The sequence below is a fragment of the Maylandia zebra genome, linkage group LG4 (assembly GCF_041146795.1).
Source record: "Maylandia zebra isolate NMK-2024a linkage group LG4, Mzebra_GT3a, whole genome shotgun sequence".
Classification (NCBI taxonomy): domain Eukaryota; kingdom Metazoa; phylum Chordata; class Actinopteri; order Cichliformes; family Cichlidae; genus Maylandia; species Maylandia zebra.
Genome location: NC_135170.1, coordinates 28,663,092 through 28,688,272, shown reverse-complemented (window position 1 = coordinate 28,688,272; position 25,181 = coordinate 28,663,092). Strand labels below are relative to the sequence as shown.

Below are 25,181 nucleotides of genomic sequence, written 5' to 3'. Positions count from 1 at the left end.
ATGGAATTAGCTACTGTGACATCAATATGCCAATGTATCACTGTGTTAGGATACTGCATGTTTGTTACCATATATGGATGAAGGGTGATGTGCTAATTTATCACCTAATGCTAGCGAGCGTGGTTAGCAACCTGTATTCATAAAGTCATATCATCATCATTTGCTAAGTAACTGACTAATAAAACACTAGATTTTAATTCATCAAAAGTGGAGTACAAATTTCTTGGTCTATATCACACAGGAAGTTGTAACATTAGTCAGCTAATCCATTAAACATCTCCCAAAAGGCGCCAACAGCACACACGGTGAAGAGCATCAGTGTAATGGCTCAGAGTAGCACAGATGACTACTAGCAGACGCTGATGGACTCCAGCTGCCTGTGTCAGGACACCTGTCAATTAATGAGGTCACACTGCTAACGCACCTCCAAGTTGATGAGTTATAAAATAAAAATTAACATCACACTAAACATAATTATGATCAAGAGGGAAACTATCAAGCATCACTTTTTTTGTAAACCATTTTTCCTACCATGCTGTTAATATGTATTTTAATACTGTAAAATTAGGCATTGTAACATGTGCTTCTTCTGGAATTAACTCCCTTTTGAATCCTCAAGTGGCCATTAGAGGATCTGCACTTCTGCTAGTCCATGGAGCCTTAATTTTTTTAGCCTCAGAGGTTGCCTTTTGCTCAATCCACATAGACTTGTAAATTGAAATTACTAATTAAAAAATAAGAATTAAAAAAATTAAAAACTTAACAGTTCTAATGCAAAATAAATCATCTATTTCTGGATGCTGGAGGTATGAGTGTAACTGTTTTGGCTGGCCTATGTGGCAAAGAGCTTTGCTTTCTCTGTGCCCGTCCAAGAGTTTTATGTTGTTGCATCATCAGTCAGCAGATATGTGCGTCTAAACAATGTACCTTTACAGCTTATGAGGCAACTTGCTAACAAGCTGATAAGTTAGAACGCCACCCTCTCATGCAGACACAGCAACATCTTCTTCATCTTCTTTTAAATGTCATATCTGGTAAGTCTTGCAGTCAGAATCAGCATCTGAATGGACTGTTGTGCCAAACAAGTACAAGTACCTCGGGCTGTGGGTGGACAATAAACTGGACTGGTCATGCAACACAGAGCACCTGTATAAAAAAGCCCAAAGCCGACTGTACTTCCTCAGGAGGCTGAGGTCTTTTAACATCTGCAGGAAGCTCCTGAGGATGTTTTACCAGTCAGTGGTTGCTGGAGTACTTTTCTATGCTGTGGTGTGCTGGGGGAGCAGCACAGCAAAGAGGGACTCATCCAGGCTGGAGAAACTGATCAGGAGGGCTAGCTCTGTGGTCGGCATGAAGCTGGACACTCTGGTGACAGTGGCAGAGAAAAGGACACTAAAGAAACTGCTGGACATTATGAACAATGCTGGGCATCCTCTGCACACGGCCATTAACAACCAGAAGAGTCTGTTCAGTGACAGGTTGCTTCTCCCCAAGACAAGCACTAACAGACTTAAAAACTCCTTTGTCCCACACGCCATCAAACTGTTTAACTCCTCTCTGGAGGGGAGAGGGAGGGGAAACAGGAGGACAAAGGAGGGGGAACAACTAAGCTGTAGTGCCTCTTCACCTCACTGTGCAATACCTTTTGTGCAATACTTTTGTAAATAGTCAACAGTGCAATAGACCTCAATACTCGAAATATGCAATTCATTCACTTGTATTTTTATTTTTTATTCCTATTTATTCTATTTATCCCCTTCGTATATTTTATTTATATTGTCTCTGTATTTATATATGTGTGTGTGTGTGTGTGTGTGTGTGTGTGTGTGTGTGTGTGTGTGTGTGTGTGTATATATATATATATATATATATATATATAATATTCTGTAACTCTGAAACTTCTGTCGGTGCTGTGCTTTTTGGAAATCGAATTTCCCAGAGGAACCCACCCGAGGGATTAATAAAGTTCTATCTAATCTAATCTAAACAAATTCAATTTTCCAAGATGAGCTATATAGTCTCTCTATAGGCTCCTCTTGTTTGTATTTTTATTTTAATTCAATTTTCTTGTCTTTATTTATTTATCTATATCTTTTATTATTTACAAGTCCACGTGTAATATGGCAATAGTAAACAAAAAGGGAGAGAAAATAAGTGAAAAGATGCAGAAAACAAGCAGCACTTGACATGGTAACTTCCGGCTCAAACAAACTTAACAGGACAGTGGCCAAAATCCCAGCACTGAGCTTCAGAATTAAGAGTAAAACCCAATGTGTGATATCGCAGCAGCTACAGCTTTGTTTTCTAGTTATGATCCAAACATGTTGTACACAGATGCAGAGCATTTTGAGAAAAAACATATAAACATGGAAATTACAGCAAAACTTGTACACCATTTTCAGCTTGAATGTACCCCTGCTGTCAAAAGACACGAGTCAGTCTTTGTTTGATTTAGTCATACGGAGGTCTAAAATGATTACATTTACATTGCAGTTGAAATGTTCTTGTCATCTCTGGCACACAGATTGTTGCACTTTTGACCCAAATAGAGGGCTGGGGAACAGGAAATTGTTGCAGCTTGTTGCCTCCTTTGTGCCATGCACTTCACTCAGTTTGCCTCATAAACACTAAATAAGTACAAAATGGAGCAGTTATGCGACAGGAACTGATGCTTTTGAATAGACTTTGTACTTACCTCAGTTTACTTGACGTTTTCCAAATACTGCATTGTACACTGGTACAAAAAGGAAGCAAAAGTGGTATAATTAGTGCCACAATACTCAAATATCATTATTATAAGGTATTTACCTTACAACATAAACCACCCTGAGGCAACTGTTGTGATTTGGTTTGATTTGGCGCTATATAAAAAAAAGTTAAATTGAGCTGAATTAGAACTCTAACAGTTCACCAACCAAAGTTTTTAACAATTCATGATGTCATCTGATGCTTTTTTGTGTTGTTATTTTTTAATTGTGTATTTTATTTTATTCTAATGCATTTTCTTTATTCCAGTGTTCAACACTTTCGTCAGTGGTTTTCTGTTGGCTTAGCTTGGCACCCATTAAAATCACATAAAAAACTGAAAGTCACTTTTTGTTATGATCCCCGCTTTATTTGAGTCCATATTGTGATATTGTTTGTGTGGCTGACCTATTCCTATTTTACTCTTCCAGCTTCCCACTGCAGTTGTTGCTGATTGTAGAGGTGTAGCTACTGTACTACTAAGCTATATAATTTCAACAAGGTGTTGATTGTGGCGCAACCTTTACCGCTGTACATGATTGTGTTTCATAGCTCAGCTATTTTCAGAGCAGTAAAACTTCACTGGTGACAACATGCTGACATAACATTTCACTTTACATTTTAATCAAGGCTGAATGGTAGAAGAGTAAACAAGCGCAGTGATGGACACATAATGTTCAGGAGGACCTATTAAATGCTGTATTTGTTCAGTGTCTGCTGAGATTTTTGGATAATGATGGCTTCTGCTGCTATCTATCATCCTCCAAAATAAATGATTAATAGCGTCAGTCCACTGACAGTCACTTTTCCAACATAAAACAGAGTGAAGAAGGAACGTAAGGGATGGACAAAAACATGTGTGGCGTGAGGCTGAGAGACTGCAGCCGCTATAATCAAATAAGGCTTCGTCTTCAGCGTGCATTTATCTTTGTCATCATAAGACTTTCAAAGGCTCAGCAACTCACGACTACTAATGTTCTGCCTTTTGTCACATCCCCAATTGCCTTTTATTAACCATTCTCCGAAAGATAACTCGGTGTGTTTAAATTTTACAGACCTACTCTGGATGTGATCTAAAATAGGTCATAATACAGGATAAAAGATCTCTGCCTTTAGCCTCAAAAGTGTAGCTAAAAAGAGACAGTACTTAGGGCTGTATATTTACTTATAAGTATTTACTTATAACTGGGATTTTCCTGCACAATCATTTCTAGGATTTACAGAGAATGATGCAAAAAAAGAGAGGGTAAATATCCAGTGAGCAGCAATTCTCTGGGTGAAAATGCCTTGTCAGAGGAGAAAGGCCAGTCTGTTTTTTAATCTGATAGGAAGATAATGCCACACAAATAACCAGTCTTTACAACCAAGGTAAGCCGAAGTCTATCTCTGAATGCACAACACACCTAATTTTGGGCAGCAGCACTTCTGTCAGCTAAGAACGGGAAACTGAGGGTACAGTTTGCAAGAGTTCATCAAATTTGGAGAGTGGATGATTGGAAAAAAGTTATCTAGGCTGATGAGTTTCAATCGCTGCTGCAGCATTTGGATGGCAGGGGCAGGGTTTTGTGCAAACAACAAGAATAAGAATAAACGCATGAAAGCCATTATCCCTTATAACAGCCATTCAGACTGGTGGTAGCAGTGTGGAGGATATTTTAAGTCCCAAGTGAGCATTATTTAAATGCCGCAGCCTATCTGAAACCAGTATTGTTGCTGACCATGTCCATTATTTTATTACTAAATATGCCTAAAATACAACAAAGTGTAACAAATGAAGAGGCCAATAAATGCATACTCCTAATAAGTGCATACTCCTTCCTAAAACAACACTCAAGATCAAATGTTTCATCTAAAACATTGAGACTGGCCTGAGGGTGGCAGCAGAGGAGAGGTCACAGAAGAGTGTTTCCCATGTATCGTGGTCATTTAATAATAAATCTGCCATGTGACAATATATTACTTTAATTTGGATGAATTTGAGTTTATTTGTTATTCTAGTGTCCAGTGTGGAAACTTCAAACATGTTACTGTGATTGGTTATATAAACTCATTAATATTGTATTCTCTTAGATTTTTAGAATTGTAAGGTATATAATATGACCACTGTTTCTTTCTTATTTTCTTTTCACTGCTGTTGTCATGGGACATTGAAGGATATGCTAAATATATTAATGTTTGTCAGCGATTTTCTGCCACGGTCACTGGCTAATCATCAGAAAGCAAACATTAACTTGAAGAGTGTGTGTAGTGCAAATGTATTTTTGCAAATGCATGTTTGGTGCCATCTGGTGACTTCAAGCACAGGAGCTGAAGCATTTAAATCAAGGGCCGGGCATCTGATAAATGGAACACAACAGCTGCCATATTACTCGAGCTGCTTGGTGGAGTAATGAACACACCGCCAAACAAACTTATTCTGGAAGATCCCCGTGCCTTGTGAACTTATGGAAAAATATAACACTGTACTGTATTGTGTTGTGTTGTTACATAATGCAGTGTTTTTGCTAGTTACTGTACTGGAAAGAAGGAATTAACTCCTCCTCTATTCCACAGTCTGGATGGGAATTTAGTGAAACGAGCTAAAAAAGTGTGTAAAAACTGCTAATGATGTTTGGAGGTTCCCAAAGGAATGTATCACGAGTCATCACTTGTGAAAACAAGCAGCCAGTTGAGTAATCCCCAGTGACTGTAGCATCAGCCTAAGCAAGACAGAACATGAAAAATATTCCACAAGCTTTGAATAGTTTTACTAAATTCATTTTTGGGGATGGAAATGGACTCATAAAAGATGGGGAAGACTAGAAATTCTAAAATACAATTTTTTTCACTAAATCTAGTAAGTATTGACATAGAAAATAACATGTGAGATAAATTTTAAACTGCAGAGGAGTAATTTTGTATGATTTTGCTAAAATATGCTGCATAATAACAACCTTATTGGAAATTTGATGCTAACCATGTAGTAAAAAATTTGCACAGTAATGTTTTTATTCCCCTGAGTAAAAGTAGAGATTACTGCTAAATCTTGTGATCATGTAATATTAGGTGCTTGCTTCTTTGTGAGATATGATTTCTCACAGTGGATGGGGTACTTTTGTTTCACGATGGACACGCCTGTGCTTGTGTTAGCACAAGCACTGTGGAGGTGTAATCACACAAGGGAGACGCTCTCTGCAAGACCTGAGAAAAAGAAGTTGACGCTGCTGTCTGGCACAACGCACATATTTTTCTCTAAAAGGTACCTAATTATGCTTACTTATAATAGGACTCGAACTTATTTCTGTCTTGGTTATCATCTGTAAAAACAACGTTTCTCTTGTTCTCGTATACTTAAGGTATACTCGTTTTCAAACACGCCTACGTCATGTTAAGTTAATTCTTATGAGAATATTATATTTGAGGAGAGATATAAACCAGCTTTTTGGAGGTAATTAATCTTTTCAGCAATTAAATGTGTTGCTGCTAGCTGGTGAACTGTCAGTGGGTATTGTTCTAAGCTTTCAATCCTGCTTCTCTTGCAGTCAAGATGCCAGAAACAGCTGAGGCTGTGTCAGCCACTCTCACCACCAACAGAAACTGCACTATAGAAATAACCAATGTCAGCGGTAGCTACTGCCTCATTAACCCCAAGTAAGTCTGCAAATGTCTTTGTCAGTTTAACACTTGTAAAACTGATTAATTGAGAAAATAAATGGATAGCATTTAGGGCCAGACCTGAATGGCTGAATGTTTACTTCATAAAACATAAATCAATGAATGACATTGCAGGAAAAACATTGTGATGAACAATGGAAACTTCACAACATTATACATTAAGTTCACTAAAATGCTGCTTCTAAGCTCTTAAAAGCAACAAGTGACATGTCCTGCAATTCATAATTAGGTTTGGCTGCCTAGTGTTTGTGAATCACTGTTATTAAAAAAAAAAAAAAAGCATAACTAAGTTACATATATGTAATTATTATTTTCTTTTGCATAACAGCCATGTATAATTTGGGGGTCACCACAATCTCCACCTTGTGTTCTTTCTAATAATTCATAAACCTAAATTTCACAAGGAGGGCTCAATGGCACTGCAAGCAAAATGCAGTGCACCATCTATTATAACATTAATAAAATATTAGTTTTATATAGCCACCTACTGTATTTCTCAACAATGTAATATGGATTTCCCCCCCTCCGACCACAAAAAGGAGAAAAAAATTAATAAAACACAGCAACAAAATAAATATAAACAATTCATGTCTATTGGAATCTGTGCCATCCTTCTACATTTATCTAGCTGTGGGAAGACAGGCCATATTTTGGATGGCTGGTTTTCATGTGTGACATTACTTTGCTGAGAACATCCACCTATCCATCATGCAGTGACACACACTGCCTCATTGCACATCGCATGCAGGTACACTCACTGTTGCTTAGAAGTCCACAGTAGTACTCCCAGTCACACTCCATCCATCAGCATAAGATGTTTCACCCTGGAAAGCCCAACACTCAAAAAGTAAATTGACAATCTCCACAAAAGTTACAAAAGTGTGTTTTTTCATCAAAAGTATGAGAAGTGTGACATAAAAGTTGTTAACTGATTAGTAGTGACGGTAAGGATTTATCTCTTGCTCTAATAGGGTGTACATGAAAAGTGGCTTCTGTCAACACCCGCCCCAGCCCACGATTCGTACCACCAAGACAGAAGTGTGCTCCTTCACCAAGGATGACAACACTGCCACGGGTGCCGTCGGCATTCTAACCTACGATTTGTTCCATATGCAGAGCCGGGTTTGCTCCGAGCGCATGGCGATCATGTTCTCTGTGCCTTTTGACCACAACCTGTATAAGAACCAGCTGGCCATGGGTGTGTTTGAGCAATCCCGTGCTTGTGACAAACAGCTGTATGACCGGATGTATGATGGGAAGGATCTCAGCAACTTCACCCGCTCTGAGGCAAATGGCTGTGGGCTGGAGTACAAGGCAACATATGTTGACCTGAGGGCCACAATGTCTACTGTTGGAAAAGCCATGGTTAAAGTGGAGCTCTATGATAAAATGGGTCATTAGTGTGCAGTCTACTGGTGTTCTGCTTTTCTGTGTTTTCTTGTTTTTCTAGTCGCAGAAAAATAAACTTCATTTGATTTGACGACTCTTGTCATCCTAAAAAAAAAACATTTAGGAGAAGAGGAAGACTGATTTTGCTGTCATCTGTATTTTGTGTCTGCTGAAAGATATCAATATCTGACAGCCACCTCATTGATTCTCCATTAGCTTAGCTCTTGGGCTCATGTACACGGAATACTCTATTTTCGTTTATTATGGTAATAAAGCATTCAGCCCCAATGCTTGTGCTACTTTGAGTGGGATATGTTTTCATTCATATGCTTTCATTATTACTGATGAACTGTAATCATTTTTTAATCTCTTATCTGGATCCGTCCAATTCTAATGAGCAACAACAGATGGAAGATGTTTTTTTAATTTCTACAAAAACAATATTGTTCTTCCTTCGCTGTTAGACTCTCCATCTTGCTTGATTGTGTGGTATTTGGAATGCAAGAGTTTCAGCAAGATACTAAGCAAAGTATCGCTCCAGAAATGTCTGTCCCAACTTGTTTGATCTGCTTTTTTTACTGTTTCACAATACAAGAGGAATGACAGTCCCAAAATACATTCATGTCTTGTTATTATAGTCTTGAAGGGCTCACCTCAGTGGTTGGGATCCAATGGGAAATTGTTGGAAACTGTTCAATTTAGCCACAGGCTAGGGTGTGGCTGTTTCATCCCACAGGGGAAAAGAGTAATATTTGTTCTCATAGTCTTCTTTTCGTGTGGGTCGTGTGTTTGGAAAGAGGGTGTGCTATCCTGTATTTAAGCAGGGTTGTACTTCAATTGGGAGGGTTTTCTGAGTGATTAATATATCCTTGGGGGGGAAAAAAAGAAAAAGAAGAAAAAGACAAAAAAAGGAAAACCAACCAGCAACTTTTACTGTTTTTGGACTTCAAGTACTAACAACGCTTCTCAGCAGGTAAGTCACTTCATTTAGGGAAAATACATTTAGAACAATGACTCTCCTAGCTCTTATAATTTGTAAGATATATAGAACTTTGATGAGGCTTTTGTTTGATTTCTTTAATGTATCTGTTGATAAAATGAGTGATCATGTTCTTTCATTTTCACTCTAACTTTATCACTGTGTAGTACTAATTATAAAGTACTGTCACTGGAGTGGTACACTCTGTTAAAAGACTGCAGCAATTCTATGTTCTCTTGTAAAATCTCATTAGCCTGTGAAATACACTATTTTTACGCAGTGACAGTCGATGTGTGCTTTTGAAGGTCAGCGTAATGATATTAGAGTACATCATCAGAGATGAGGTCGAACCTGAGTTCTATATTGTTATAAGTTTATTCCTATGATTCTCACTGCAGTTAGGAGGAAATAAACATCCATGTTACAGGTATGAGCTGGTTGACATTTAAATTATTTTTTATTAGATCAACAGAGCTCGCAGCCACTGCAACATGACAGAGACAGCTGAAGCTGTAGCTGCTGACGTGAGCAGCAAGAGAAGTGTGACCATCGAAATATCAAATCTCGCTAACAGCTACTGCCTTATTAACCCCAGGTAAGCCCAGCCCGTGTTGTGACTTTTCGGGCTTATATGAAATACATAGAAGACCAAAAAAAAAAAAATGTTGAATGCATTTTTCTATTTGTGTACTAATTAGGGTATACCTTGAGAATGGGGATGCATACAACCCACCGCAACCTACAGTGCGCCCTCTAAAGACAGAGGTTTGCACATTCACCAAGTCCAGCAGCAAAGCAACAGGAGCTGTTGGTGTACTGACCTATGACCTTTTCGAGAGGTCACAGAATGACTTCGCTGAGACTGTGGCTCTCATGTTCTCCGTCCCCTGGGACTACAACCTGTACAAGAACTGGTTTGCAGTGGGCATCTATAAAAGGGGCCGTAACTGTGACAAGGATTTGTACAAAGAAATGTACTACGAGAAGAATCAGCATGAACATGGGTTTGTCAGGGAGGAAGCCACTGGGTCAGGAATCAATTACATGGGTAACCGCCTAGATATCAGGGCCACTATGTGTCCTCTAGGCAAAGCTATCATGAAGGTAGAGGTGTGGGATAAGCTTCTTACACCCATGGGCCAGCAGGCATATTAAAGGGCCCCTTGATACCAGTATTTTTGTCATGTTTCCTGACAGCAGAATTCATTCTCTGCCTTCTGCTTCTTCCTGGTAGACTGTTTCTAATACAGCAGGCATTGTTGCTGACATGTGTCTGTATACCTGGATATTACCCTTCAGTAAATCTGCTTAAGACATGAATTTAGTTTGTTTATAAATTCACCCCCCACCCTCCCAGCCCCCGATCACACACACACACACACACGCACACACTGTATAATCACAGCTTCTCTCTGTTGCAATAGCATTCAGTTTTAAAATGGAATCTTTAGAAATGGAAATCAAAGGATGACTCACCGGAGGATGAGGGCATATAGCTTAATGAAATACGCTGAAAGCTTGTCTTTATTTACCTTGACACTGTAGTCTGAGGAATAAAATAAACCTTTTTTATGAAGCTATTTGTGTATGACTGTCTGTTGACTGAGTTTAGAAGATGCAAAGGGTTTAAAAAATTAGATTTCCAAAGCATGCGCCATGTGCTGTGCATTTATAAAGGCTTCATAAGGATCAATCTGAAGTGGGATTGATATAGACAAAAACAAAGGGTCCTGTTTCTTTTTGGGTGTCCCCTCCCCCCATGGCTGAATTCTACTTCGTCAAAGTCTTGGTATCACTTGAAAAACAATTGTATTATTTATGAAATTGTAATAGCTATTAGCTATGTTACGGCTAAATTACAAAATTTTCTGTAAAATCAAAGCATTCAATATCTCTAAAAACATGCAACGCAAGTCTGCGTTACTGGTTAGCCAAAAGATCATTCAGTATGCATGCCAAGTATCCTTGGGATAGATACTGTATGACTGGGTGAATGAGGCATGTTAAGTGCTTTGAATGGTCAAGTAGAGTAGAAAAGTGCTATTTTAGAACCAGTCCATTTACTGTTAATTTGCAGTAATAACTTGTAATGTAAGCTCATTACTTAATCTTTACGAAGCAGTAAACCTGAGATAACTTACATCTGCTTTCTTGTGATTATCATCTTGTCAAGTTGGATGAGATTTGGGTGAAGACCCTATTTTTGTAACTTGTGATACTTACTAAAAGCTTATAACTATTTAATTGGGTAGAAATTACCATCTTGTTGTGTAATGTCGTCATCAGATTTTATTTTCCAGTAATGGCACAGCCAATTCTTTGAAGAGACAGTCATTAACCTTAGGGAAATTTCCCTGTGAGCTTGTCACAAAGAAGGCACAATATCTCCTCTTAATTCACATCTTGTATGAGGTTATTATAGGTTCTGCTTATTCCGTCTACAATCTCAATACTGCCTTCCTGATTCTGTTTTCCCATTAGATTTATGGTGGTTTCGCCGTATTAACAGTTCAAACCACAAAGAAGCTCAGATTAAAGGTTCTGCACTCTGTCACCTCTGCATTTGCATAAAAGCCAAACATAGAAAAGAGGCATAACCTCAGCATGTTTAAGCACAATCCCTGAAGCACTGTTGAGTGACACTGGAGAAACGAAACAGTCCCTATAAACAGATGGGAACACTAACAAGAAACTTTTAGGTGTTTTTTTTAGGTATTAACTTAAGGACAAATGCCTGCACATTCCTTTCAAATTTTCCTCTTCAATCTCTCCTTAGCATTTACTATACCTGTGCACACAAGTACACATTTATTATTTGCATCATACTGTTTACTGCATGTGTTTGTGTAAGTGTGCTCCAGTATTTGCATCTACATTAGTATGTACAGTATGTGTTTGCACCCTTTTGTGGTGAGCATCTCTTAGTCTGGATACGCACCTGCGCCTGCAGATATTTCATATCAAATGCATTCTTTTGTGCATTCTTTTGTGCATTATGCGATTTGTATTTTGAAGTGAAAAAAATCTTTGGAGAACAGTGCAGGATTAGACCCTTAAGCAAGGAAGAAAAGATATGAGAATTTTTTTTTCTAGGTAGATAAATATAAGAGGCTCAGCATTTGAGGACTGAAACAGATGCTAAACACGAGGGAATCTGACTACTTTTCTGATAAAACCTTCTGTTCCAATCCTTCCCGGATGTTAAGAGGCAAGGGAAGTGAATAAAAGCACGAGAGGAGCAAAGTCAACATGTCTTTTTATGAGACATATATCAGCTGATCACATTTAAACGACTGCAAGGTTCTAGTTACAAACACTACAGGAAGTTGAGAAAATTTTTTTTAAAGCACACAGCAACTCAAATAAAATTGGAAAACATGGGAAAATATAAAAACTGTTATTTATTTGCATTTTTAGGAAGCATTTTTACTTTATAATAGCATTTTCTGCATTATTATATCACAAATAATAATTATTGAATTCATTTCTGGCACTACTAATATAGTGGCTACATTTTTCATCAATTTTCCCTTTATTTTTAGAAAAAGAAAAGAAGACACATGAAGCTTTGGAAAGGAGTGGCTTCCTTTCCATAATCCCCACCTGTTATTTCCTGTGTCTATTTAACATATTTTTTGATAATTCATTCTTAATATTAAATTTCAGCTTCCAGTTTATTTTGTTTTACAGTGATTCTAATCGCCAACAGTGTTTAAGAAATATATTTGTCAATCTGGTCGTGCAAAAGAAATTTCCATGATCTAAAGTTTGACCGTGGGCCTATACCTCTGTGTAAAAATCACCCAGGTTATAATCAGCTGCATAAAAGATATTATTGCCCCTTAAAATAAACAGGCTTCTACTTAAAAAGGTTAGTTTTTCAGCATCGTCAACAACAGAATAAGCTCTCAAAGACTGCCATCTAGAGGCCTCCTACATATATTATCTCACACAATTACCTGCTCTAAGCATTTTAGAGACAGCTGGGGGAAAGTATTTGGGTAAAAACCTTTTCTAAACTCTACAGTTTGTATACGACATTCATAATATAATATGTCCCATGAATAGCTATTTCAAATTCTTGGTTTTAAGAGGTAAAGCTGGCTTTGTGTCCTTCAGAAACTGATTACTCCGTGTCTCCTTCTCCTACCACCAGCTACAAACATGTCTTGACATCCAGCAGTGTCTGGTACACTTTGATAGTTTGCTGTGCATCTGACCTGATGTGTGTCAGGCTGGTACCCAACACCTGCAGCCCCAACTCTGGAGCTCAGTTTCAGGCTTCAGTCTCAGTCAGGTTCAGTTTCTGTAAGAGTGGGGGAAAAGGGGGAAGGTTGGCTTACACAGACGTGCTTGTTTGTTTTGTTTTCGAAGATTTATGCGGTTTATATTTGACAAACTCTTAATAATTCCTTTAAGCTGATACATGAAGGTCAAATGTCATGTTATTCCTGGCAGGGAACTGTCATACCATTTTAGTTTGTTATTTTTGAATCTCTCAGCATGTAGAGTGACACAGATGTGTATCATGTAACAATACCGATAGCCTGAAGGAAAAAACTTAGGTGTTCTTTATTTTCAGAAGTTTTACATTAACAAAATCATTCTTGATGCTTTGAATCCTCTAAATATTTTTAATCTTGTAAAAAAGGATAGCGATTTGAATTTGAAACGTTCAGCTTTTTTTTTTATTAACACTAAGCATATTCATTTAAACTTGAATTTATCCTGTCAGTCGACCTACTTTCCTTTTTATACCTTTAAGAAAATAAAATTTCAATGCAATAACCCCTACATAAAATTGCTCCATAAAGTAGCTAGAATTGATATTTTTATGCAAAAAGCATTAAGAAAGGATATTTGTAGGGATGACCTCACAGAAAAAAAATAGTTAAAATAAGTGAAACCAGGCTTCCCTTCACACTGAAGCATTCCCATGATTCCCAGCTCATTATTGGTTATCCTGCTTGAACACTTGGTTTTTTGACTGTTTGTTTTTTTGCTCAGAATTGCTCACAATATCCAGCTGTTTTGAATAAAAAGCACACTTATTGTTTCTGCCCAGGGCAAATTGGCAATTAAAGTAGCAGGTTTAGTGAACAATGTTCAGTATCTGCTGGATACAACAAAGAAGGCGTTTTCTCACAAGTTTGCAGTATCAGCTGAAAAAAAAAATGTGTGTTTACAGTTCATATATATATATAATTTGCTTTTTCAGGGATAAATGTCTCAGGTTCCTCATCAAACTGTTGATCTGCAGGCTGCTGCAGGCCTTGCTCCTTTTCATCATCACTGGAGAACTGATGTTTCTGGCTCTTTTCATTTTCATTTTCAGCTGGCAGTGAAACAAGGTTATCCATGCTTCATATTTCTTTGAGTTTATTCTGACTGATCTAGCAGCCGTTTTCATGTCAAACCTAGCTGAATGTACAGTCATCTGCTGCCAGCATGGTGTCAGCCAGCTGAAGGGTCAGCTCTGACACAGCAGTACCAGCTGCCTGGCTCTCACACAACAAAGTAATTACTCATGTCACACTGAATGACTCGCATCAGTGGGTGCGATCTTTAATTTTCATCAAATCTGGACAAACTCCAGTGTGTATGTGTGGCAATAATCTAGCAAGTGGGGAAAAAAACATGTGTCATGCAGAAAAAGTTTATTAGGCATCAGGACATCTATAAATCAAATTAAATATCACTAATTGATCAAGAACCTGATATAGGCTGACTTAAGATTCTCCCTTTCATCAGTCATACATGAATCCCCAGTCACACTATCAAGGGCACATATGAAAGCCTGCAGCAGTTGATAGATGCCCTAACATGCCCTCATTCCAACCACACTGCCAGATCACTGGGGTATTGCAGTCATGGGTTCCCATAGTGAGATGATCCAGAAGCACCTAACAAAGAGCCAAAACTCAACACCGTCAACCAGGTGCACAGCTGAGGCTCACTGGTCCCTCCTACTGAGAGAGAGGGGGGCAGTGTATCTTTTTTTTGCTCTAAAAAGTTTATTTCAGAAATACATGTTGGTGTGTTCATGGCTTTTCTATGAGAATTAGTTTAACTAGAAACTAATTCCAAAACAAGGTTAGGTTTGATAAAAAGGCTGTTTACATTTTATGCTCTGTAAAATCTAAATGCAATCAGAATGTAATTATTTGAAAATATCTTAAAACAAGAGTTCATTCACAATGGAACACAGAAAACTTGGTTTAAACTGGGAGATTTTACAATTTCATTAAAAAAAATATTAGCTAATTTTTCATTTAAGTACAGGAACATGTTTAGAGAAAGTTGGAACAATGGCAAAAAGTTCTGGGAAAGTAAATGGTACTAAAAAGAATCAGCTGGAGGAACATCTTGCAGCTAATTAGGTGAATTGGAAACATGCGACTAACATGATTGGGTATAAAAAGAGCATTTTAGAGAGGAAGAATTTCTCAGAAGTAAAGATGGGTAGATATGTATAGTAATTTCTGAATGTATAGGGGTGGAATTAGTAGCTTACACATCTGGAAAGACACCTTCAGTGCTGAAAGATATATACAGGTTTTAGATTAACATATGGTCCCATCCCATTTAGGGATTTCAGTGCAATTCAGGTAATTTTATATAGTGCCACATCACATATTTGGTGATGTGGCACTATATAAAAATTTGGTGATTTGGCACTGTATATAGTGCCAAATCACAACACCAGTTGTCTGAAGGCAGTATATGCTGCATTCTGTATCAACTAAAGGCTTTTCAATGAGCCTTTAGAACTCCCTGATAATAATGAATTGCAACAATCCAGCCTAGAAGTAATAAATGCATAAACTAGGTTTTCAGAATCACTCAGGGATAGGATATTTCTATTTTTAGACATTTTGCGCAAAATGCAAGAAGGCAGTCCTTCTACATATTTGTTTAATTTGCATATTTAAGAACATATCCTAGAGCTGAGGTAATGCCATACAGAGCAGGTATCTGGTTGGACACCATGTTTCTATGATTTCTAAGGTCAAGTTTTATTTGAATTTAGAAGCAGAGATTAGTGTCACCCAGGTCTTTTGTCTTTGAAACATTCCTGTAGTTTAACTAGTTGTTGTGTGTTTCCTCTGGCTTCATGGATGGATAAAGCTGGGTATCTTCTGCATAGCAATGAATATGTATGCCGTGTCTTCTAATAGTACTGCCGAGGAAAGTATAATATAAATAGAATTGGTCCCTGCACAGAACCTTGTGGAACTCCGTAATTAATCTTAGTGTGTGAACAACACTCCTCATGCGCATTAACAAATTAGAGTCTATTCGATACATATGATTCAACCCACTACAACTACGATTTCTGCAGTAAACTATTGTGATCGATTGTATCAAACTGCACTGAGGTCTAGCACGACAAGCATAGAGATGACTCCATTATCATAAGAAGAGTATTCATAACCTTACTAATGCTGTCTGAAACTCTTCAAATTAACCGTTTCTCTGCAGATTAGTTAACTGTTTCACAACTACTCTTTAAATAATTTTAGAAACAAAAGGAAAGGTAGAGATGAGCCTATTAGCTAAGTTAGGTCAAGTGTTCCTTTTTAAGTGTAAACTCTTTTTGAAAAGTCAAAATGAGCTAATATGTTTCTTAAAATATTGCAATCAAATCATTGCATTTTTTTTACTTAAATTTTTCAACTCAAAACAGGGTCCCTATGAAAATGCATTTGGATCAGCCGATTTATACTCAGCATATTATCTAATAGTACTGTGGTATATCTAAGAGGTTGGAGAAGAAACTATTGACCTCATACACTTGAAACGATTCCTGTTGAAATGATAGTTCGTGGCGCTACTACAAACCAATCCCAGATCCCTCAGAGAACATGTGTTGTTGATACATATTTAATATGTACATGCCTCTAAAAATAGAAACATTCAGAAGTATGTCACTATTTTTCTTTGTTTTATTGATGTGATGGGAAGCATCTCCCTTACTAAAGTGAGACACCCACAATGTCTTCCAGGAAGTTTTGATTTTGTTATGCTTTTGTTTTGAAGTCCATTAACCACTCTCTTTTTTGAGGTCAGCTTCCTGAAGGCCTGATTCATGGAGTGCACACACGATTACGGCCTAATGATGCTCACCTGAAAGGAGTTCTCCAATTATCCACTGCTAGTGGGTTAAACCATCAGATGAGAGCTGAGGGTGGGATCGGGCTGAATCTTCAATTTGGTTTGATTTAGTTAGTTTGCATATTATTTAGCTGGGGTGTGTTTGTAGTCAGATATATGTGAGCTGTGTTAAAATAACTACAGTATTTGTCTTTTGTAGCTGGACTGTGTCAGGGGAAATCTTTTAAATTTTATTGGTGGTGGTATGACCTGCACCTATTTAAGGAGGGGTTTTCTGAGCAGCTGCATTGGTCATTTTTAGATGTGTCACTGGTGAGCGTGTTAAACCTCTGTATGTGTAAAAGAAATATATTCAGAGCTCTGAGCAATGACTGTTTTTTCCCATTTGGTCCCCTTCACATTACCTTGCGAGCACTACATATATCTATTTGTTTATATGGTTTGGCTTGTTTGTGGTATTTTTATTACTGTTTTAAGCCATTAAATAGCAGCTTCGTTGCCCAATGATATTGATCATTGGGCAGGTGGTGCCTTTAGTGCACTTGTATGTAGTTCCATGCACTTAATTGTGCCCATTTGCCAAAACATGCTGTTCCAGAAACAAAGGATTAAAAACCCAACAATGGGTTAACAGAGCCAAATACTGTCAAGCCTTGCATTGCTGTGATAGTAGAGATGAAGAAAAGATTATTAACAGGCTCCACTGTGTACAGGACTTTTGTGCTTAAGTATTTTCATGAAAAAATCAGTGTTTTTTTCCTTTCTTTGTTTTTTCTTGTGTTGTTTTGATAGTGGTGTCTGTGTTCAAAATTTACTTGTTTATGTCTGTTTGTCAGTTTTTAATAGAACCACCAGAGGGCAAAATTTCTTTCCTGAAACATTTTAAAGCTCATGTACAACTATTGGCCCTTTGTGTATAGAATGTATGTTAATATTTTGTGATTGATAAAACATGACTGATGTTGATTGCAGAGTGTCATCTTGCGCAATGGCACCAGAAAATGTATTTCCTGGCTCTAACTATAAGACGTAACGCAAAGTTGGATGAGATCAGAAGGGGGTGGGGAGGGTGAGAATGACCCGACATCTAGAGAGGAAGAAGGTCACTAAACACATTTTCCCACCCAGTCCTGCCAAACACACACACATAGACGCACACACAAATGCAGGCCCACCCTGTAGTGTTTTGTGTGCCAGATGAGGGCGTGATACATGACTGTTGTCACTGCTTCCTTCACTACCTCAGCACTTGAAGAGCACAGCAACTGCACTGCAATATACTGATCACTAAAGAGACAGTGAAACACTGACTAGAGCAAAAAGCAAGACCATCTGCCTTACACACAAGGGAAAAGGGTGTTTAATCAAATAGCTGCAAAGGTGAAAGGGTAATTTCACAAGAATGGTACTGTATTTACAAGTCATAGTAAGCATACAACTGTAGATTTATTGGTTTAAAATATAAAAAATAAAAATGCATACAGTTCATGGCATGAGAGCAGGCAGGATGTACTTTCACAGTAAGTCCATGAAGTCCTGACAATAGCAGAAATACATAAGAGTATATAAATACACATTTTTGTTCTAAATCTGAAAGCACTTATAGTGGCTTTATTGTCATTCAGGGCTAAAGATAAGACTTTTATCTTTTTGTCATTGTTCAGTGTTTGTCACAATTCTGTGCAGGCAACTTAAAATGTCTTTTGTCTGGAGGGAGATACGATTTTCTTTTAACCAGCTTCTCATCACATGAGTATGAAGATTACTTACAGTTAATAAAAACAGGCCTCGACCCTTTGAACAATTTGTGTGCTGTGACTTGAATAACTAGATCCATGCATATGGTTAACTTCTTCTCCTCCCTACACATACACACTATTGAGTGTTTAGGACCTTTGTCAAAGATCAGATATGAACATCTTTCTCCTTTTCAGAATTAAAAATCATTTAGTTTCTAAATGCTGTCTTCATAAATATATTTTATATTTTTAGGCTCAAAGTTTAACAGCAAAAAAACTAACAAAACATTGTCTATGAATGCAAAAGCAGCTCAGTAATAAACTTTACCTTGTCTTTCATCAGCCCGAGTGTCTTGCATAAAACAAAGTGTCAATACAAATTTTGTTTCTACTTTTACAAGCTCCGGAGCTTTCGTCAGGCTAATCACAAATATTGGGTTCTCCAGTATAAATGAAATACTGTGAGCAAACAAGAGATGACCAATGCTTCAAGCAACGGCCAACTCTAGTGTCAAGTGGTTTAAAACAAAACATTTTTGTCACAGTAAATGAGATACAGTATAGTACAGAACATAGTTTCTGACAGTGTTTGTCTGTATTAAGAAGTATGTCACCTAAGAGAAACAGCTGTGATGCCACAGAACATTATCTCTGAGATAGTGCCAACTATGTCTATGTGGCTAATTTAAGTTGTGAAGTGCAGAAGATCTAAAGATTCAGTCTCTGCTGAGATGAAAGTGTATGAGCAGTCTGTAAACAAGGTTAGGGGAAAAGAGAGAACATAGCTGAGCAGAGATTTTAGGTTATCAGGAGTTGCCATCCCCATTTTTGGTCTTAAGTACCACCAGGCTAACCATGACAGGGATCAGGCAGATGGGCGTGATGACCAAAGCAAACATGATGGCAGGTGGTGGGTCACTTAGCTCATCTGTGGGACAATCCTTGAAAAAAAGGGAATGAATGTCCAAAAAGGTCTGTTCCACCACACGGTTGGGCCATGGGATGAAGTATAAGTCACATATGTCTTCTGTACACATGCTTAGGTTGCTGTACCAACTGAATAGAAGGAGAACATGAAAAGTAAATTAGAAATTGGCATTTAAACAAAAAACATTCATTTTAAATATAAATGCACCCTACTTACCTGTTTACCTTACTCCAAACGCACCAGTCGGTTTCGTTCAGTGATGCCATTGCAAGCTTAAAACTTTGCACACAGTAAACAGCAAACATGTCGGAGAGGCAGCCCATTCCATCTGACTCATCTTCACAAACTACAGAGCAGAAGAGAAGAATCAACAACAACAAAAAAGGGGGGAAAGGGAAAAAGAAAGTGGCTTTAAAAATGAGTTGTACATAAAACAACTTCTGCAAGACTCCCTTTATCAAATTATATATGAAGATATATGATTATGTATGTTTAGAAGGTTATGCCACTTACCAAACTGTCCAGTGGCATCTGAAAGAGAAGAAAAAACACTTTTTAGCTTAAAAACATGTACATGAAGCAGTAAGTCTCTCCAAATCTGCCATGTAAGCCCTTCCTAATTCAGTTCATTAAAAAACGCATCTGTCCAAGCAAATCGGAGTACCATGGGAATTTTTAGTCTACTTTAGATAATGAATTCTTTCCACATCTCTAGCACAGAGGCAGGCACTTTCATATATAAAAGGGAGACCACACACTCACCGAAGAGAAAGGAGAGGAATAACCCTATGAAACCAAGTGCTCCCTTCATGTCAGAAAAAATGAATAAAGGTGTGTTTTCCCCAGCGTATAACCATGTATAAAAAACCAAAACTTCTTAGACTTCGCACAGCGAGGCATAACAGGAAACCCGACAGGATGGAAGAGAAGCAGTGCAATCTTCGGTTACCAGATGTCCAAACAATGTTACCCGCGGTTACCAGATGTTCTTCGAAGATCTGTCTGATGGCCCTGCGCCTTGGCAGCAGCTCTCCCCCTCTCTAACACATGTTTCTTTAAAAATTTCTTCCGCTTTTAAAGGGGTGGAGGCAACAAAGATTGTCCTCTCCATTCTCCCAAATAAAAGGGAGCACACCCAAGCTGGGGCTGGACTCACATCTGAAAACCCTTTACTCTTTAACTCTTGTTCTGCTTTTTAGTCTCAGTTTCTCACAGTCGAAGGCCTGGCCAGCTCACAGCATGTGATTTATTTGCCTTTTGGGCTGCCTCTGCCAAATAGGAAACATAAGTAAACATTTAGGACTTAGCGTTTCGGGGTGGATGTAATCATGACTCTGCAGGGTGTGCTCTGCAGACAGCCATGATTTCATATTTAGGTTAATTTGACCAAACCTGGAAAGAGTTGTTTGTCAGAGTTGACCAGCTGTTTAAAGGGCCAACTATCGTTACGCGTGCATGCTAGTAGGAAAACATTCTGTAATTAACGCTACAAGTACGGGAAATCTTGCTCATGTGTGTGATACATCTGGAAGATAGTTTCTCACTGTCCCTACTCACCACTTAAAAAAAAAAAATTGTGTGCAAGAGAGGTGCTTTCACTGATTGAATTAAAAATGAAATCTATGGTTTAGGGTTTCTCACAACCAGCTTGTTAATTTATGACACTAAATCCATATGTTCGGCCTCTCACAACATCTGTTTGCCAAGCAACCTTTTGATTTAGTAATGACATCAGGAAATGTGTTCTCTTTTTTTTTTCCAGCGGGTGGGGGGCTCAGAGTTGAGAGCACTGGCAGGGGGAGGAGGGGGACAGTCGGGGGATACAGGAAAAAAGGAAAAAAAGGAAGGCACAGGATGAGGAACAGTGAAAGGGGCGCTGCTCCAATGTTCTAGTTGTTTCACAACTCAAAGTTCATGCGTTGATCACAGACGTTGCGTGGGGTGAATGACGAACAAATTTAGGAAGTCGAGCCAGGTGGGGGCTGCTCGTGATGAGGTTTCAGTTAACCTCCAACCCCAAACCATTACGGGCCTCATGTCCACTGACGTTGACCCCTTACTGGTAGAGACCTCCCCAGGAGTTTGTCTTGGATTCTTATGGTAATACACAAGGACAAATCTTGGCAGAAAAAAGGATCCCTGAGTTCTGCTTTTCTGGTTTGTCAGTTCCAGACCAGGCAAATAAGTTTAGAAATGTAATCCAAAGCAATTCCTCAGAGGACACAATTACATAAACCCTATTTGGAACTGTAAAAATACAAAATCTAGGACATATAGACATAGATGTATAGCTGTCAGTCTATAATAAAGTGACAGAGAAAATGTATGCACTTACTAAGAGTCATCATCCTGTCTGTTGAGTTAAACTCTGCAAAGAAAGGGTATCAGTTAGTGAGCAGTCATGCATGAATTTTGTTTCTTCCTTGGTTTGTTGCTTATTTCTGTAAATGTACTTACCTACTGTTACTGTCGGACGCACAGTTACCTTTTCTTCACTTTGACATACCACTGCTGTGCTTGCTGTAATAAGAGGAATAAAATAAAGACCTGAACACTGGAATATAACTGTTGATTTAAAACACCACAATATTTTATACGTGCAAATAATCTTCTATATGTAGTTTGCAGGCCTGACTGGGGCAGTAAAGGAAATAACATGCCATGGTGAATGAACAAATGAGTGCATCCTCCCTTTGTCTAGCCCTTTTCTAGGGAAATCTTAATGTGTTCAACTCAAAAGCTCATCCCATGTGATCACGGTCTTATTGCGCGAAATAAATAAGTAATTGACTGAAATATTTTATTTATTAAAGACTCGTGACAACTGCATTTAAAAAAAATGCAACAAGATTCATAAAAATATCCTCCTAAAGTAAAAAAAAACTGATCCAAGACAAATCAGTTGTCTTGGGCTGATCACAATTACTCTGTGACCCTTAATCCAAACTGTTTCAGTGTAAAACTCAGTCATGGCATTGACTAAACTCCTTACTAAAATCTACTAATTACTAAAAGTTTTCTTTGAATTCTTACTGAGAGGTGAGTTCTTGGAAAAGTTAAAAGATTAAGTCAGAATAATAAAAATTAGGATAGCATAAAGCCTTTACTTACCCCAGATGAAAAAAGGCATAAAAACTCTGAAATACATAACTAAGAATCTGGTGAGTGTCATTTTGCCTAATGTTCTTCTCCTCTTCCCTGATGGGTAAGAATTACATATCTCAACCTTTTGCAGGAAGGCTGTGTAAAGCAACAGGAAGCCCTCATTTCCTAGTAGGGGCGGACTCACCAAATGGGGCAAAGAGCCTCTGATAAAGTTAGGACTATTGCGGCCCATTGGTGCAGGACTATCAATCTCTCTCTCTCTTCATCTATTTCCTTAGTTTGTCCCACCCTCTGTTTTCAGGGGCCACACTTTGTCCTGTTTTTCTCTTCCCCACTTTCTGCCTCTTTATTTATCATTGCAAGCAGAATTTTATTGCAAACATGGTTTCCAGCTGCAGGAGTTTCTGATCAAATGCAAGCTATGTTAGACTGACAGGATACATGCTGCTGACAAGTCGCTTTTCATGTCTTGCATAAATAAAGATTTAGAGAAGTAAATGTTTTAAGTCAATTATTTTTAGGAGAAACACACAGGGTTGCAAATCACAAAGAAGAGATACTTTTTTAGCTTATTGTTCAGAAATATCAGACAAAGTTTTAATGAATCTACAGTTAATCTACATTTTTTTAGGTTATAGATTCATATTTCATTACTGTGGAGCAACTGACTAACCGTGGGTAAAGAATATCTATCTATCTCAATAAACCTCTGTGGTAAAGAGAGGTGGCTGGAATATCCAGTATGAAATTGATGCGCGTCACTGAGGGATGAGTACTCTTTTTCAGCTGCTAGGCTTGGAAGAAATCCAAGTAGCAGAGGCCAAAATTGCTTCCACATTTCATTTCAGTTAAAAGAGGCCACTGTTTTACATGTAATGGACTGAACTTTAAAAATCCAGCATATAGAAGCTTAAATATTGAACTTGGAGTGTGAACGAAGTGGAGCACGAAGCATATTTGAAATGTAAGTAAGTAAACATTTACTTTGACACGTGTTCTACAAAAATGAATGCTTCTACAGTCACTCGCTATTTCAAATGGCTTTCGAAGTCTCTGTTTTATTAGCTACTTTGTAAATCTTTTCATCTCCAAGGCTTTGTCACAGATCATAAAGCCTGCAGCATATCTGAAGAAATGTATCCCAAATAGAGATGCCAAGATCAACACGCGCAGTTTACGTGATACAGAATTAAAAACTTCCTGCTGATAACAGTGTCCTAAGCTCATCTTCCTCTGTGTGTTTGCTTGTTTGACAGTTTAGTATCAACATGGCAGTGGCTACTTCACATATCACTGTGGATATGGCAAACAAACTGTATCTGAGATACTTTATGCTCACTGAATGCATAAATCATAAGCAGGCATGCGTGCCACAAACAGCACAGCCAGGGAACAGAGGGGATCAACGACAACAGCAATCAGACAGAAACACAACGGGTCTGTTAAGGCGATATAAAGTTTCATTTCTCTTAATCCTACTTTGATGTGTACATATGAGTTCATGTGGCGTCCTTCCAATAAAAAAACAGCTAAACAGCACCATCTTGTGTCTTGCAGGTGAATAATTACTGTGTCTGCTTTTGGGGATTTTTTTGTAATATCTTACAAGTAATAAACTATAAAATGAAATAAATGGGAGCTATAAATAAAATACCCTGAGGGTAAATATTTTTAAATATATTTGTATACTTTGTATTTTACTTTTTTCTTTGTGTTATATCCTGAGGGGATGTGTTAAAATTCCTCCCGTGGAGAGCACACACAACATCGACCATATTTATCAAAGCAGTACTTTCAAGGACTTTTATTTATAGCAAACCACTACTCGATTGCCTGCACTTTCAGCTTCTTATTTGGCATTAAGTACACACACTAATTGTTTTATATTTGATTGAACGTAAATATTTGGATCTATTTAAAGTGATTGTAGCAGATTAACTGATTATCTCTGATTTTAATTTTATGCACAAATCAGAATCACTGCCTCCATAGTAATGTGACTATTGGTAATTTATCGTAATTACTTATAGTGTTAGGAGTTAGCTTGTGTACATTAAATCAAATCAAGCCAGAAAATCGCATGAGATCAACTGTTACCACGTGAACCCTACGTCCGGTTTATGTGTGATGTGTTAAATTAAACATTTCCCTTCGAAAGGGGTGTGACGTTTGGCTACTTACACATATGCAAAGATTTAAACCAATCTGCTTCATACAGAGGTTAATATACTTCTCTGTAAATTCAAGTCATTATGCTTTCTCATATCGCTGCTCGTCAAATCAAAGTCCATCGAAAACATCATTCGATTGTGTTTTCAGCTTGCTTGCAGCAGCTTGCTGTATAGTGGGTTTTACGTGGGTTAAGTGACAGCATCAGTGGCGTGAATCCCTTCATCCAACCCTCTATCTTTGTGTGTCGGGCTCTCCCTGGAGGAGAAGAGCTGAACAGCAGCTGAATTGGTTTCCATTTGACCCCAGTACATTGGAATGTCCGGAAACTGTGTTCCAGTGTCCAAGTATTTATTAT

General features: G+C 38.0%; 3 protein-coding genes across 4 annotated transcripts; 2 read left to right on the top strand and 1 right to left on the bottom strand.

Annotated features, from left to right (window-relative positions):
- Nucleotides 1–5,790: 5,790 nt before the first annotated feature.
- On the top strand, nt 5,791–8,087 carry LOC101475747 (uncharacterized). Its single transcript, XM_004552270.4, has 3 exons — nt 5,791–5,983; nt 6,267–6,375; nt 7,371–8,087. The coding sequence occupies exons 2-3, from the start codon at nt 6,272–6,274 to the stop codon at nt 7,798–7,800; spliced, it is 534 nt and encodes a 177-aa protein (XP_004552327.1). The 5' UTR covers nt 5,791–5,983; nt 6,267–6,271; the 3' UTR covers nt 7,801–8,087.
- A 450-nt stretch (nt 8,088–8,537) lies between these two features.
- On the top strand, nt 8,538–10,347 carry apnl (actinoporin-like protein). The gene is made up of 3 exons (XM_004552269.3): nt 8,538–8,761; nt 9,232–9,362; nt 9,466–10,347. The coding sequence occupies exons 2-3, from the start codon at nt 9,259–9,261 to the stop codon at nt 9,920–9,922; spliced, it is 561 nt and encodes a 186-aa protein (XP_004552326.1). The 5' UTR covers nt 8,538–8,761; nt 9,232–9,258; the 3' UTR covers nt 9,923–10,347.
- A 7,962-nt stretch (nt 10,348–18,309) lies between these two features.
- ramp2 (receptor (G protein-coupled) activity modifying protein 2) lies at nt 18,310–22,824 on the bottom strand. Of its 2 annotated transcripts, XM_004552267.5 has the most exons (6): nt 22,661–22,824; nt 22,007–22,069; nt 21,885–21,917; nt 20,063–20,080; nt 19,766–19,895; nt 18,310–19,677 (listed from the first exon to the last, which is right to left on the bottom strand). In XM_004552267.5, exons 1-6 carry the CDS (start codon nt 22,719–22,721, stop codon nt 19,428–19,430), a joined length of 555 nt encoding a protein of 184 aa, XP_004552324.1. In that variant the 5' UTR covers nt 22,722–22,824; the 3' UTR covers nt 18,310–19,427. The 2 variants fall into 2 exon arrangements, with proteins under 2 accessions (XP_004552324.1, XP_004552325.1); XM_004552268.5 differs by lacking the exons at nt 21,885–21,917; nt 22,007–22,069; nt 22,661–22,824 and adding an exon at nt 20,312–21,326.
- Between the last annotated feature and the right edge of the window lie 2,357 nt (nt 22,825–25,181).

What these genes read in the sequence shown, in the direction of transcription:
- ramp2 (XM_004552267.5), bottom strand. Translation starts at nt 22,721, where the DNA reads ATGACACTCACCAGATTCTTAGTTATGTATTTCAGAGTTTTTATGCCT. An exon ending in GCGTCCGACAGTAACAGTAG is followed by an intron (nt 21,918 to 22,006) that starts GTAAGTACATTT and finishes CTTTCTTTGCAG; the next exon opens with AGTTTAACTCAACAGACAGG. An exon ending in GTTTGGAGTAAGGTAAACAG is followed by an intron (nt 19,678 to 19,765) that starts GTAAGTAGGGTG and finishes CCTTCTATTCAG; the next exon opens with TTGGTACAGCAACCTAAGCA.
- apnl (XM_004552269.3), top strand. Translation starts at nt 9,259, where the DNA reads ATGACAGAGACAGCTGAAGCTGTAGCTGCTGACGTGAGCAGCAAGAGA. An exon ending in TACTGCCTTATTAACCCCAG is followed by an intron (nt 9,363 to 9,465) that starts GTAAGCCCAGCC and finishes TGTACTAATTAG; the next exon opens with GGTATACCTTGAGAATGGGG.
- LOC101475747 (XM_004552270.4), top strand. Translation starts at nt 6,272, where the DNA reads ATGCCAGAAACAGCTGAGGCTGTGTCAGCCACTCTCACCACCAACAGA. An exon ending in TACTGCCTCATTAACCCCAA is followed by an intron (nt 6,376 to 7,370) that starts GTAAGTCTGCAA and finishes TTGCTCTAATAG; the next exon opens with GGTGTACATGAAAAGTGGCT.